Genomic DNA, 14,714 nt, shown 5'->3' with positions numbered 1-14,714 from the left:
GGGAGAACCTGGTTGGTGGCAGCGGATTAGTGGTGTACGGGTCAATAGTCCATCAAACTACCAGGGGCTCCGTACACAAAAAATCAAGAGAAACAGTAGCGGATGGTGGGGTAGGATGACAACACTTACCTAACCTCCTGGCAGTGGAGTCTCTGCTGTTTACCAGAGGGAAGTGAGAGGGGCAAGGTGGTGGTGACATTGATGCTGTAGAAACGCACCAGCAGGAGCACTCTGCCTGCACACTTGCACAGCACTGACCTCCCTGCTGCCTTGCTCCTTCCACTCTCCCTCCCAAAAAGCAGCAGGGACTCTGCTGCCAAGAAGTCAGGTAAGCATCGTTGTCCCACCATCCACTACAGCAGAGAGCCTTTCAGCAGTTGTGTTGGAAATGCAAAACCTCCACTTGTGGAAGTGAGACCAACAAAAGATGACATTCCACCTGCATTGTGCGTCTCATTCAACAAAGGCCAGCACAGTAGTCACGAGAGATATGATCAAACAAGAGCAGAATGAGGGCACCCGACCAGGCGCCTATAAAACAATAAACGTCTTGCCAAGGCAGAGAATGGGTTCATTTACTGACTTCCTTCTCCCTGCCCTTTATCACACATGCCACGCTAGGGAGAGATGGATGGATGTTCTCTCGCCGACATTCCCGGGCACTCCGCCATTCTAGTCCCAACAAACACATCCCCAGATGGACACAAGCCTTATGACTCTGAATTTAAGAGCCAGCGCTGCCCAGCTTATGCCCACGACCCCTCTCAAAGCATGCCACTACTGGAGAGGCTGCAAGGCCAGGTAGGCATACTTTGAACATGGCCAGCATCTACAGCATCAGGTTCAGAGGTCAGCTTGGTGGAAGGCCTACTGGGTGGATCTGAGTATTCCTGGACCCCTTTTGTTTTTCATGTTCCGGCAGAATTAGTTGGACCACGACTCCTGTCATCCCTGGTCATTGGCCTTGCTGGATGAGGCTGATGGGACTTGGGAGGGCATGATGTTGGCTGTCCCCGTGGATTTCACTGGAGTACCTTTGGACCAGCTGCTTCTCCCCAGCCAGCTTTTCTCTGAATTGCTTCTAGTCCTAATATGGGAAAGGAGGTGTCAGGAATGAGCCAGCTCCTAGTGAAACTCTACAGCCTGCTGCAGAACAGAGAGAGTTAGATCTGCTGCAGGCTGAACAGTGCCCAGTGCCCAGTGCAACTCCCACGGGCACTGGAATGCGGGTTACCAAGAGAATGACTGAGAGCGGGCTGGAACACAGCCAAAGCTCTCTGGAAGATCGGTTAGGCACAAATAGGCAAGGAGATAGTTTGTTGGAACAGGAAGAGGTTAGAGCAAGCCAATCAGTCCCAAAAGCCAGCAAATGGGAGGGTTGTTAGACCGGAGGGAAAACAAGAGACATAAAAGTCGTAAGTTCAATATCTTCTGTAGATCCCAGAAGGACTCTTTAGAAGGGTCATCTTGAGTAACAATATTGGTCAGAAGCTTTATTAGAGTCGTCCAGAGCTATCTGTTTGTTTGGTTTTTTTGCAACAAATCCTCCTTTTTAATTAGCTAAGCTTCTGGGAACCTGGACTTCTGATAGGAGGAGCACATCAACTTGGGAGATATTCATGATCACAGTGTGAAGTCCTATGTATTGTTGCTTTTGTTCCCGGCAGGGTCTGAACACCACAATGGAAATGGAAGACGCCAGAGAAAAGTCTAGCAAAATGCAACCCCAGACGGGGAAAATCTGCAGAGCCCTGAGCTACATCACGGGGGACATGAAGGCATTGGGAGACTGGCTGAAAGGTAAGCACATAGCAGATGATGCACCGATGAGAACCAGGATGATGCAACATTGCTTTTGGACCTGGAGACCTTTGCTTGAGTGCCTGCTCATCTTCAAAGCTTCTCCAGCACAATCCTGAGGAGCCTGTTGTCTTCCAGGAGATGATGGACTAAAACTTTCATTATCTCTCACCACTGGGACTCAGGACACGTTTCCTGAGTCCAAGAAGAACATAATATGGAGGGTGCCTGCTGGATTAGACCAATGGTCCACTCTAGTCCTGTGTTGCAGTCTAGGCGGCTCCATCAAACCACGAAGCTCAGTTTAGTAGTTTTGCAGAGGAAGCAGTAGGTGGGAACAGGAAGTACGGCAGCAGAGCTCAGCGGCCAGGAGCCTCAGGTTCAAAACATCCCTGGTCACTCTGCACTGAGGGCCTCCCACAATCCTGGGCCTGTCCTGCTAGGTCTGGTGTTGTCCTCTCTTTTCCCCCCATGCACATATCACCATATGTTTATTCCTTTGTTCCTAAGTTTCCTTTGTTTGAGATCCACTCCACCACCCTGCTCCCAGACCATCGGTTTATCTTGCCCAAATTCCAACACGAAGTTTTAAGTTATACACATGGAGCGGGTGTGTCGCAATCCCAGTGCAAGCTGGCAGGGACACACTCATGCCATCTGCCATCTTAGATGTAAGCAACATAAATAAGCTGGGTTTTTTATCTCCGGCATGAACTCTGCCAGCAGTTCACGCGCTGCTCAGTCAACTCCCCAACTGCAAAACAGTGAGGTTTATTTTATTTTTTTACAAACAATGATAAACGTGTGTCATATTTTACAACTCTGTCAGTGGTAAGGGCCTACCAGATGCTGCTGGGAATATGCATGTTGGAAACTGTCCCAGACTATAAACTTTCGAACAACGGTAACAAAGACCTACTGGAGTGAGCTAAGATGTGACAATTTGCACGCCAAAATCTGCCTCTATGTGCATTTTGACAGTGCATAGTCAGTGAGTGTTTAAATACTTGACCAATGCTTGCTAAGTATTCAGGATCCAGTGAGTGCACCTAATAAACTGTCCTGCGGAAACATAGATCAAACTGTGGGTTCATCTATCTCAGCATTGCTGGTGGTGCTGTGGTCTAAACCACTGAGCCTCTTGGGCTTGCTGATCAGAAGGTGGGGGTTCGAATCCCCGCAATGGGGTGAGCTCCCGTTGCTCCGTCCCAGCTCCTGCCAACCTAGCAGTTCAAAAGCACACCAGTACAAGTAGATAAATAGGTACCACTGCGGCGGAAAGATAAACGGCGTTTCCGTGAGCTCTGGTTTCCGTCATGGTGTTCCATTGCACCAGAAGCGGTTTAGTCATGCTGGCCATGTAACCCGGAAAGCTGTCTGTGGACAAACGCCAGCTCCTTCGGCCTGAAAGCAACCCCATAGTTGCCTTTGACTGGACTTAAGCATCCAGGGGTCCTTTCCCTTTACCTTTACCCTTTTACAATGACTGGCAGAAGTTGCTCTCCAGGAATTTAGGCAGCATTCTCCCCCAACCCACATGGATATGATGGGGAATGAATCTGGGACCTTCTGCACGCACAGCAGATGTGTTTCTGCTGAGCTGCAGCTCTTCCACAAGGGCTGTGTGATGCAGCCCTTTTGCACAGCAGAGAATCATGGCCAGTGCACATTGCTGTGCTTGCTATTGATCTTGTTACATTGCCTTGGTTAAAAGTGTGCGGGTTTTTTTGCTTTTCCTCCAGAGATGGTCAAGGCAGTGTACACAGCATTTACGGTAATCCTTCTTTCCACAGTTTTTCCTAGTCTTTTAACTGTATAATATACCCAAAATCTTTGCCCCAATGGGGACATTCTCTTTCAGATAAGCCTCTGGTGTTTCAGTTTGTCGACTGGGTCCTGCGTGGCATTTCTCAGGTCATGTTTGTCAGCAACCCACTGAGTGGTCTGCTCATGTTAGCCGGATTCCTCGTCCAGAGCCCTTGGATCACACTGACGTGTTGCACTGGAGTCATTGTCTCAACATTAACAGCACTGATCCTGTGCCAAGAGAGGTAGGTTTGCCCCTGAATTATTCCTTCATGCCTCAAATCCCTTCTCTTTTCTTGTTTTACATGCTTACATATACATATCTTTAGGCACCAGGCAAAGCATTCCTCTTCTCCCAAGCCTTTGGCCAATTAAAATCTGTGGCCTCTTAAACTGGGGGTGTTTTTGTTTTTATTTGTTATAATAGTGTGTGTGTGTGTTTATGTTTTTATGTTATAAACAGTCCTGTGATCCTCGGATGAAGGGCGATATAGAAATTTGAATTTGTTGTTGTTGTTGTTGTTGTTAGGCTACTGGGCTTATTGAAAACTTCACAAATATCCTATGTTCTGCAATACATTAGACTGAAATTTCGGACACAGAAAGCTGAAGTTCTGTGAGCAGAATTATACTGTTCAGCGGAGGGGAATAATAAGTGTTACGTACTGAGCTTGGTCCTGCCAACCTAGCAGTTCGAAAGCAAGTCAAAATGCAAGTAGATAAATAGGTACCACTTTGGCGGGATGGTAAACGGCGTTTCCGTGCGCTGCTCTGGTTCGCCAGAAGCGGCTTAGTCATGCTGGCCACATGACCCAGAAGCTGTACGCCGGCTCCCTCGGCCAATAAAGCAAGATGAGTGCCGCAACCCCAGAGTCGGCCACGACTGGACCTAATGGTCAGGGGTCCCTTTACCTTTTTACTGAGCTTGGATTCTAGAACAATTGGCAGGTAGGGTCCTAGAAGGCAGCAACCTGATTGGCCTGCAGGAGCCGCCCAATCCAGCTCCAGGAGGAAGTGAATCAGCAACCTGATTGGCCTGCAGGAGCAGACCAATCAGGCATCAGGAGGGGAGTTGAATCAGCCAATCACACGTTGTTCAAATAATATATATATAGCCAGAGGTTTTGAGGGAAAACACACTCACTCACTGTTTACCATGAGCTGAAATAAAGAGCATGAAATCAGCACTCAACTCTATTTCAGGGGATGTGGTCAGGAATCATCCCTTCCTTGCCAGCAACCCACAGAGACCCTCAACCATTAGGCAAGGGCAGACATTGTCCGTTATCACTCTTGGGCACGGCCTGGGGCAGAGGCAGATATCTTCTGCAGTCATCAAGACTGCTCCTCAGACCCTCAGCTTCAGCAGCGACTGCGGATGAGGATACAGTTGTAAGCATTTCCGACCTCTTTTGCTCCTCACGCAGGTCAGCCATTGCTGCGGGACTCTACGGCTACAATGGCGTGCTGGTAGGAATGCTCATGGCTGTGTTTTCGGACAAGGGTGAATACTACTGGTGGCTTTTGCTTCCTGTTGCTCTCATGTCCATGACGTGGTAAGTATTTTGGGTTCCAAGTGTGCATTTTGTGTGTGTGTGTGCTTCTCCACTTTGCCCCCTGTCCACTTTGTTCTCCTCTCACCGTCAGGCCATGAGGTGCATTTATATTATACAACAAGGGTAGCCAACCTGGTGCCCCAGATATAGCTGGATTACAGATCCTTTCAGCCCTAAGCATGGACCATGTTGGCTGCAGCTGATGGGTTCCGGAATTCAGATATTGGGTGCTGGGTGCTGGAATCCAATATCTGGATTGGCAGCATGTTGGTGGGGGAGAATTGGTTTTCCTTCCTTCCTTCCTTCCTTCCTTCCTTCCTTCCTTCCTTCCTTCCTTCCTTCCTTCCTGGAAGCATAGAAGCTATCATACCCACCCCCCCATTAGGGTTCCAATCCAGATTCCTCCCACCTCCTAATGTATGCATGTTCAACTAAATATCTGGCCTTTCGGGACATCTTCGGGAGAAGAAAATACAGTGGTATCTTGGGTTACAGACACTTCAGGTTATGCTTTTTCGGGTGGTGCACCGTGCCGAACCCAGAAGTACTGGAACAGGTTACTTCTGGGTTTTGGCGCTTACGCATGGGCAGAAACACTAAATCATGCTTTGTGCATGCTCAGAAGCGCCGAATTGCAACCCATGCATGCGCAGACACGGCGCTGCACGTTGCGAACCTGTCTCCCACAAGGATCACGTTTGCAACCCGAGGTTCCACTGTACTAAGGAGTAAACCCTACACAAATCCATAGTGGATTCCCTAAAACTGTTGAGTGGCTCCTTGTATGCCTCCATCTTCAACTCCTGCAACCAGACTGGCGCCAAACATATTGCTCTGCTTTCTTTTGGTCCACATCAGTGAGGCTGAGAAGGGGGTCTTGTCATCTAGGCATCCCAGGACACACACTGCTCAGGCTTGCGCCCCAGGGAAGTCACTTGGATGCTGTTAATGCAGCAAAAAGCAATGCAGGAGGCAGCAGTTGTGAATTACCAGTCTTTGCAATCACAGCAAGTGCTGCAATCCTCCAGCGGTTTGACTTCACCCTCAGAGGCACACACACATTATCTCTCGAGACAGAGGGATGGCAAAAAGAACCGACTCCTTTAAGAGAAGCAACTATGACCCAGAAGGCCAGCTCCCGAACTTTTGTTATACCATCCATTAAGCTTGCAGTGGGTTTTTGCATAAACAGCAGATGACAATGCACTCTGTTAGAATTCCTGCTCCATGATTGCAGTCATGGGATTTTTGTCTATCACATGACAGTGTATGTTTTGACTCCACAGAGTGGGAAGTGATGGAGACAGGATGTTTGTGTTACTGTGTTCCGTGAAGTGGGACTATTGTCCTTTGTTCTTTGCTGTCTGATGCTAGAGAGAGAGGGAGCCATGTTGCAGTGCTCTGTGTGAATTTATATGTAAATAAAGTAGATTAGCCAAAATGCTGAGTCGCTGGGGTTCTGTTACGCAAGCTGTGCAAACTCTGCAGATCCCTAAGTGTGCCGATGTTGGTTGGCATCAATCGCTGTGATGTTCGGGCAGAATAAAGCTTTTGAAGCTCCCAAACAATTGACCAGGAGGGAGAGAACATGCCAGTCGGACATGTGTCTCTGCCAGGGTCCTACTCGAGAGTAGGACGAGCTCCTGACACACTCATGTTGATATTTGGTGTGGGTTTCTTAAAAAAACAAAACAAAATCCTTCACCTAAAGCCACACATGCAGAGCTAATGTATTATGTGGTTTCATCCTAAGTGGGTAATTGAGTCTGGGTTTCACAGGCCTTGTCCCATATTCTAACTACAGTGGTGCCTCCATTTACAAACTTAAACCATTCCAGAAGTCCGTTCTTAAACCAAAACCATTCTTAAACCGAGGCACGCTTTCCCTAATGAGGTCTTCCGCTGCCAGTGCCCTTCCACCGTTCGGATTCCATTCTTAGACCGAGGTAAAGTTCTCAAACCAGGACACTATTTCCAGTTTTGCGGAGTTTGTAAACAGAATCGTTCTTAAACCGTACTGTTCTTAAACTGAGGTACTACTGTACTTCACTACACCCCATGTGCCAGCTAAACCAGAAATTACCTCAGGTTCCTTTTTGTTTTTTTCTTTTGTGATTTTTTGTTGACATAGTTCTACAAACTCCCACTAACTGGTTCCTTTCTTTCCATTCATTTCGAAAACATTTTCCCTCCCTTCATATAAACTGAACACTGAACCGAAACAAGTTTATCGCATGAGATTCATTCAACAGGAAGGTTACATTCCATGCTGCGTATTGTGTATCACTTTGAGAAATATGAGCCAGTAACGCCAAAACGAAACAAAAATGCCAAAGTGATAAAACTTCTCCCTTTGGCTCTGAGGACAAAAAAAAGCAGTTACTGAGCATGCATTCCAATCTGTTTCCAAAGGGGGAGCACTTTTGCTGTCTGCTGAGCACTCATTCTGATCTGTTTGTGGGGAGATTTGACAAAGGGCTCATCCACACCAAATTTCCTCCTCACTTTCTAGCCACCAGTTCATGCTTTTCCAGTCCATGTTCAAGCACTTTTTTCTTCCCTGCCACTTTCCCTGCAAAACCCACTCTTTTAGATGTAGATAGTGTATGGATAAGGGATGCGGGTGGCGCTGTAGTCTAAACCGCTGAGCCTCTTGGGCTTGCTGATCAGAAGGTCGGCGGTTCAAATCCCCGTGACGGGGTGAGCTCCCGTTGCTCCGCCCCATCTCCTGCCAACCTAGCAGTTCGAAAGCACACCAGTGCAAGTAGATAAATAGGTACCACTGCGGCGGGAAGGTAAACAGTATTTCCTTGCGCTCTGGTGTTCCGTTGCTCCAGGAAGCAGTTTAGTCCTGCTGGCCACATGACCCAGAAAGCTGTCTGCGGACAAATGCCGGCTCCCTCAGCCTGAAAGCAAGATGAGCGCCACAACCCCCTAGTCACCTTTGACTGGGCTTAACTGTCCAGGGGTTCTTCACCTTTACCTTTAGTGCATGGATAAATGCAGCAGTGTTAGGAATCCATTCATAAGAAGCGTAATGTCTTGTTAATAATAATTTTACATTTATTGGATTAATTGCATCACTTATGTCCTCTATTGTGTACTCTATTCTATCGTGTTGGTTATTTTCCCTCTTTCTTTCTTTCTTTCTTTCTTTCTTTCTTTCTTTCTTTTCATATTATTCACATCTTTCATATTTCTTTTCTTTCACTGAAGATTTTTCACTGAAAACTTATACAGAGGTACCTTGGGTTACATACACTTCAGGTTACAGATGCTTCAGGTTACAGACTCCAATAACCCAGAAATAGTGCTTCAGGTTAAGAACTTTGTTTCAGGATGAGAACAGAAATCGTGCTCCAGCGGCACGGCAGCAGCAGGAGGCCCCATTAGCTAAAGTGGTGCTTCAGGGTAAGAACAGTTTCAGGTTAAGAACGGACCTCAGAACGAATTAAGTTCTTAACCCAAGGTACCACTGTACATACATATATAGTGTGTGTGTGTGTACGATTCAGTGTGAAAGAGCAGGTTTCCTACAGAAAGCTGTGGGGCCAAAAAGGGGGGGCTCAGAAATGGACTGGGGAAATGCAAACATATGCCTAGAAAGCATGGGGGGGAAGATAAGGGGGAGGGGCCCTCAAAGTTGCACCAAGCAACTGTCAACCTTCACTTTCCAGCACATTTTTCTAATTGCTTTCCTTATCACAAAACAGTCCAATTTGGATGGGGAAGCGGGTTTGTTTCGCAAGATCTCCTAAACAACTTTCATTGTGCAACCCACATTTGCCGGTACGTGGTAGAATTCCACCAGAAAATAGCTACAGTTTGCAAGCCTCCTGGGGCTTCTGTAGCAGCAGCAACAAGCTGGGTAGAATTTTGTTCGCAATTTCTCCAGGCTTTCTGTAAAAATATAAAAAAATAAACAGAAGCCAACTCCCCCTCCCAATACGATTACAGTAGAACCTCAGGTTACAGATGCTTCAGGTTACAGACTCCGCTAACCCAGAAATAGTACCTCGGGTTAAGAACTTTGTTTCAGGATGAGAACAGAAATCGTGCTCCAGCAGCACGGCGGCAGCGGAAGGCCCCATTAGCTAAAGTAGTGCTTCAGGTTAAGAACAGTTTCAGGTTAAGAACAGACCTCCAGAACGAATTAAGTTCTTAACCCAAGGAACCACTGTATTAGACATTTAAATGTTTTCTGTTTCTGTGCTTTCCCATGCTTAAAGAACTGTGTACACATTGGGTATGAGCCAAAGCTCCTTAAGGCTTCTATTTGCCAAAGCAACTCTGTGCACACAGGGAGCTCCCCAATTTCCTTTGAGTAGGGATGGGAGGGAAATTCAATTCAGTTGACAAACAAGAAGAAGAGAAGAGTTTTGGATTTGATATCCCGCCTTTCACTCCCTTTAAGGAGTCTCCAAGCGGCTAACATTCTCCTTTCCCTTCCTCCCCCACAACAAACACTCTGTGAGGTGAGTGGGGCTAAGAGACTTCAGAGACGTGTGACTGGCCCAAGGTCACCCAGCAGCTGCATGTGGAGGAGCGGAGACGCGAACCCAGTTCCCCAGATTACGTGACTTAACCACTACACCACACTGGCTCTCTACCTGATTCACACGATTCAAAGGCAAATCTACCTGATTCACACATTCCGGGGGGAAATATGCAGGCTGATACACAGCCATCCGGCAAAATTTGTGCTTTCCTGAATGCTGCAATGCAGATTGGCAGCCAACTTTTTCCTGGCATCCATCTGTCTCGGGAGTTGATGGAGGAGTGCGCCTTCGGGGCTAAAGTCAAACCATTGGAGAGTTGCAGTGCCTGCTGTGGCTGCATCAATAGGAGTATAGCATCTAGATCAAGGGAAGTAATAGTGCCACTGTATTCTGCTCTGGTCAGACCTCACCTGGAGTACTGTGTCCAGTTCTGGGCACCACAGTTCAAGAAGGACACTGACAAACTGGAACGTGTCCAGAGGAGGGCAACCAAAATGGTCAAAGGCCTGGAAACGATGCCTTATGAGGAACGGCTAAGGGAGCTGGGCATGTTTAGCCTGGAGAAGAGGAGGTTAAGGGGTGATATGATAGCCATGTTCAAATATATAAAAGGATGTCACATAGAGGAGGGAGAAAGGTTGTTTTCTGCTGCTCCAGAGAAGTGGACACGGAGCAATGGATCCAAACTACAAGAAAGAAGATTCCATCTAAACATTAGGAAGAACTTCCTGACAGTAAGAGCTGTTCGACAGTGGAATTTGCTGCCAAGGAGTGTGGTGGAGTCTCCTTCTTTGGAGGTCTTTAAGCAGAGGCTTGACAACCATATGTCAGGAGTGCTCTGATGGTGTTTCCTGCTTGGCAGGGGGTTGGACTCGATGGCCCTTGTGGTCTCTTCCAACTCTATGATTCTATGATTCTATGTAGAGACTGAGATGGGAGAGACATGTTTTGTTGCAGCTGGGGCAGATGAAGGGGTCCAGTTGTGCTACTGCAGATGCACCATGGCGTTTTGTCTCTCTATGCTCCTCCCAGTGGTTGTTCCTCCTCTGGTCACAGCTATGGATGCACGACTTGACTGCTTGTCTCCAGGCATTGCGGTCGTCCACAAGGGATTCTCGCGCGGCTGGGTTGATACTGTCAGCCTCCATGTCACGTTTGCAGACATCTTTGCAACGCAAGAGTTGTCTGCCAATGGGCCTGGTGCAAATCCATATACTACACTAAAACGTGCTTTAAAATGCATATACAGTGGTACCTTGGTTCTCAAACACCTTGCCTCCCGAATAAATTGGCTCCTGAATGCCACAAACCTGGAAGTAAGTGTTCCGGTATGCGAACGTTTTTCAGAAGCTGAACGTCCGGCATGACTTCTGCTTGAGTGCAGGAAGCTCCTGCAGCCAATCAGAAGCTACGCTTTGGTTTTCGAACGGTTTCAGGAGTAGAACAGAGTCCCAGAACAGATAATAATAATAATAATAATAATAATAATAATAATAATAATAATAATAATAATTTATTATTTATACCCCGCCCATCTGGCTGGGTTTCCCCAGCCACTCTGGGCAGCTTCCAACATAATATTAAAATACAATTGTCTATTTAACATTAAAAGCTTCCCTAAAGCTTGAGAACCAAGGTACCACAGTAATAATGAAAGTAACATTAAAAATGCATTATATTCATGGAAACTGCTTTGCAAAAACATGTACAGTGGTATCTCTGGTTGCGAAGGGGATCCGTTCGCAACATGAAAAGAGTGCAAGCCACAGCGGCACGCCTGCGCATGTGCTGGTTGCGATTCGCCGCTTCTGCGCATGCGCATGACGTCATTTTGCACGTCTGTGCATGCGCGAGCGGTGGAACCCAGAAGTAACACTTTTCAGTACTTCCGGGTCACCGCGGGATGCAACCTGAAAAGACGTATCACGAAGCAAATGTAACATGAGGTATGACTGTATGTAAAAAAATTGCATGGGACATCCCATTGTGCAAGTGCAAATCACTGCTGGCAGGACCTCTTAGCTGAATCCCATGCAATAATACTAACTGTGAATCTATACATATAAGTTAGCGTAAGCACATTTTAATGCAAAAGTGTGTCCCCCTTAGCAGTGGCGTAGCGTGGGTTGTCAGCACCCGGGGCAAGGCAAGTAATTTGCGCCCCCTAACCCGTGGATTTGCGCCCCCTAACCTTAACCCCCAGATGTTGCGCCCAGTGCGTCCGGCCCCCCCTGCACCCCCCACACTATGCCACTGCCCCTTAGCTCTGTGGTGTTTCCTCTCTGTGTACAGTGATGCTCTTTTGTTTTTCTATTCCAGTCCTATTTTCACGAGTGCCTTGGCCTCCGTCTTCAGCAAATGGGACCTGCCGGTTTTCACGCTGCCCTTCAACCTGGCTCTCAGCATGTTCGTGGCTGCCACTGGCCCCCACAACCCCTTCTTCCCCTCGACGCTCATTCAACCCGTGACCTCGGGGCCCAACATAACATGGTGGGAGGCCGAAGCATCTTTGGTAAGGGCAGTTTCAAATGCTCGCATCTCGCAGCCAAGGGAATTCATACGGGTGCCCCCCCCCCTGAATGAGGGAACAGGGGGTGGAAACAAACCACTTTCAGACAACGGATTGCGGGGCCCGATTCCTGCATCTATTACCCTTTACATTCTGGTTGCTCCTATACTGGGCTGAGCACAATAGGATTCTGCACCAAGGGGCAAGACAATTGCAAAACCTCAAGCTGAGAAAAAGCCTTGAGTCATGGACACTGGACAGTGAATCCAGGGGAAATTATTCTCTTTTTTTTAAAAAAAAAAATGTGGGTGAAACTGTGTGATTAACAGGTAATAGACAGTCTTTTAAGAAAGCACCATAACTCAATAAATAATCAATGTATAACAACTGTACTGGAGGTAAACATTTGAACCAAACACATTTCGACTTTGATGCCTTCCTCGTTGGCCCTAATTGGCTGCATGTATATAAATAAGCATCAAATATCAAATACAGTTTTTAATATGTTGATTACATGACTCGAGGTTTCATCCTGGCTTGTGGTTTCACAGTGCTTCTATACTGGGGCCCAAGTACGTAAAAGAGTGCCTCCCCCAATATCAACAATCTCAGGCCCTATGGCTCTCAGGGTGGTGATATTATGGCGTGTTGCCTAAATGGTGCTACTTAGTAGTGGTCCCCTGCTTCTGCAATCACCTCTCTGGTGGTGTCCATCTGCTCAGCCCCCCTTGCTCTTAATATTTCAGTAGTTTTTTTTTATAATGTTCCTGTTCACCCACCCATGTGGTGGCTGAAACATAGGGGATTTGAGGAGCAAACTTGGAATTATTAGCAGTGAGGATGCTTGGTTTGGCTGAGGTGGTCACTGCACTCTGCCTAATGGCATTATTATTGTTGTTGTTATTATTATTATTATTATTATTATTATTATTATTATTATTATTTTATATAACACCCTTCACCCGAAGAACACAGGGTGGTTTACAACATGTTGTTGTTGTTGTTTAGTCGTTTAGTCGTGTCCGACTCTTTGTGACCCCATGGACCAGAGCATGCCAGGCACTCCTGTCTTCCACTGCCCCCCGCAGTTTGGTCAAACTCATGCTGGTAGCTTCGAGAACACTGTCCAACCATCTCGTCCTCCGTCGTCCCCTTCTCCTTGTGCCCGCCATCTTTCCCAGCATCAGGGTCTTTTCCAGGGAGTCTTCTCTTCTCATGAGGTGGCCAGAGTATTGGAGCATCAGCTTCAGGATCTGTCCTTCCAGTGAGCACTCAGGGCTGATTTCCTTCAGAATGGATCGGTTTGATCTTCTCGCAGTCCATGGGACTCTCAAGAGTCTCCTCCAGCACCATAATTCAAAAGCGTCAATTCTTCGGCGATCAGCCTTCTTTATGGTCCAGCTCTCACTTCCATACATCACTACTGGGAAAACCATAGCTTTAACTATACGGACCTTTGTCAGCAAGGTGATGTCTTTGCTTTTTAAGATGCTGTCTAGGTTTGTCATCACTTTTCTCCCAAGAAGCAGGCGTCTTTTAATTTCGTGACGGCTGTCACCATCTGCAGTGATCTTGGAGCCCAAGAAAGTAAAATCTCTCACTGCCTCCATTTCTTCCCCCTTCTATTTGCGGTTTACAACATAAAAACACCAAATACATCCCAGGCAGGATCCCCTCGCCGCTCCTCGATTTGTGGGTGCTGTGTGTGAGCAGTTGTCTGTGGCCCATGCCCAACACCAGATTTGCCTAGGTAAGCCACAAACAGTGCCAGTTGACCAAATAGGCAGAGTAGGCACCGACCTCTGGGCCCCACACCTTTTAGGGGCCCTGCGACAACAGATCAAAATATTATTGGTGTGATATTGAAGGGAAATTACAATCTAGCCTTCTTCGTTCATTGTGAGAGGGGGCTCTGATATTTCAGCTGACTAGGGGCCTCCACAGGGTTTAATCTGGTACGGGTCACACTGGAAACAGCAGCAGCACACCTTGCGCAGTTTCCTTTGCCCCCTAACCCACAAAGCAGCTGTTTGTCGGTTTGGTTTACGTGACAACCCCAGAGCCATAGAAAAACACCCGGCTGGAAAAGTTGTGCATAAGATTTTATTGTGGCAATCGACTTTTATATGCGCCGTGAACTAACTCCCCTAACTGCCTAATTGGGCCCAATCGACACATTATGACATCCAAGTGATCTTTCCAACTTCCAAACACCCTGGATCTCGGAGACTTTGGTCTCTCTTTGGCACAAGGGCAAATAAACAGCCCAACGTGATCAGGTGGAAAAGGGGCAGCGCCATGCTTCCTGCAAACAGATCCAAGCTCAGCAATCAACCTAGCCTTATCTATAATAATAATAATAATAATTTATTATTTATACCCCGCCCATCTGGCTGGGTTTCCCCAGCCACTCTGGGCGGCTTCCAAAAGAATATTAAAATACTGTGATACATCAAACATTAAAAGCTTCCCTAAACAGGGCTGCCTTCAGATGTCTTCTAAAAGCTATAACCACTTTAGCTTCAGTTGGTCACCCATTGAATA

The 14,714-nt window shown here is 47.1% G+C and overlaps 1 protein-coding gene across 3 annotated transcripts in view; it reads left to right on the top strand.

Moving 5' to 3' along the window:
• Nucleotides 1-14,714, top strand: part of SLC14A1 (solute carrier family 14 member 1 (Kidd blood group)) — a 30,917-nt gene that overhangs the window by 4,815 nt on the left and 11,388 nt on the right. For 2 of the 3 annotated variants that reach the window (XM_083403017.1, XM_083403018.1), the window contains exons 2-5: nt 1,668-1,800; nt 3,662-3,851; nt 5,034-5,162; nt 11,981-12,173. In XM_083403017.1, coding sequence (XP_083259143.1) covers nt 1,668-1,800; nt 3,662-3,851; nt 5,034-5,162; nt 11,981-12,173 — 645 coding nt within the window. Of the gene's footprint in view, nt 1-612; nt 802-1,667; nt 1,801-3,661; nt 3,852-5,033; nt 5,163-11,980; nt 12,174-14,714 lie in introns of those variants that run through there. The other variant, XM_083403016.1, reaches the window with a different exon arrangement.

This window comes from Podarcis tiliguerta (assembly GCF_965153285.1).
Source record: "Podarcis tiliguerta genome assembly, chromosome: 11".
NCBI lineage: Eukaryota > Metazoa > Chordata > Lepidosauria > Squamata > Lacertidae > Podarcis > Podarcis tiliguerta.
The sequence above is the reverse complement of the archived record's forward strand: the minus strand, read 5'-3'. Positions and strand labels throughout refer to the sequence as shown.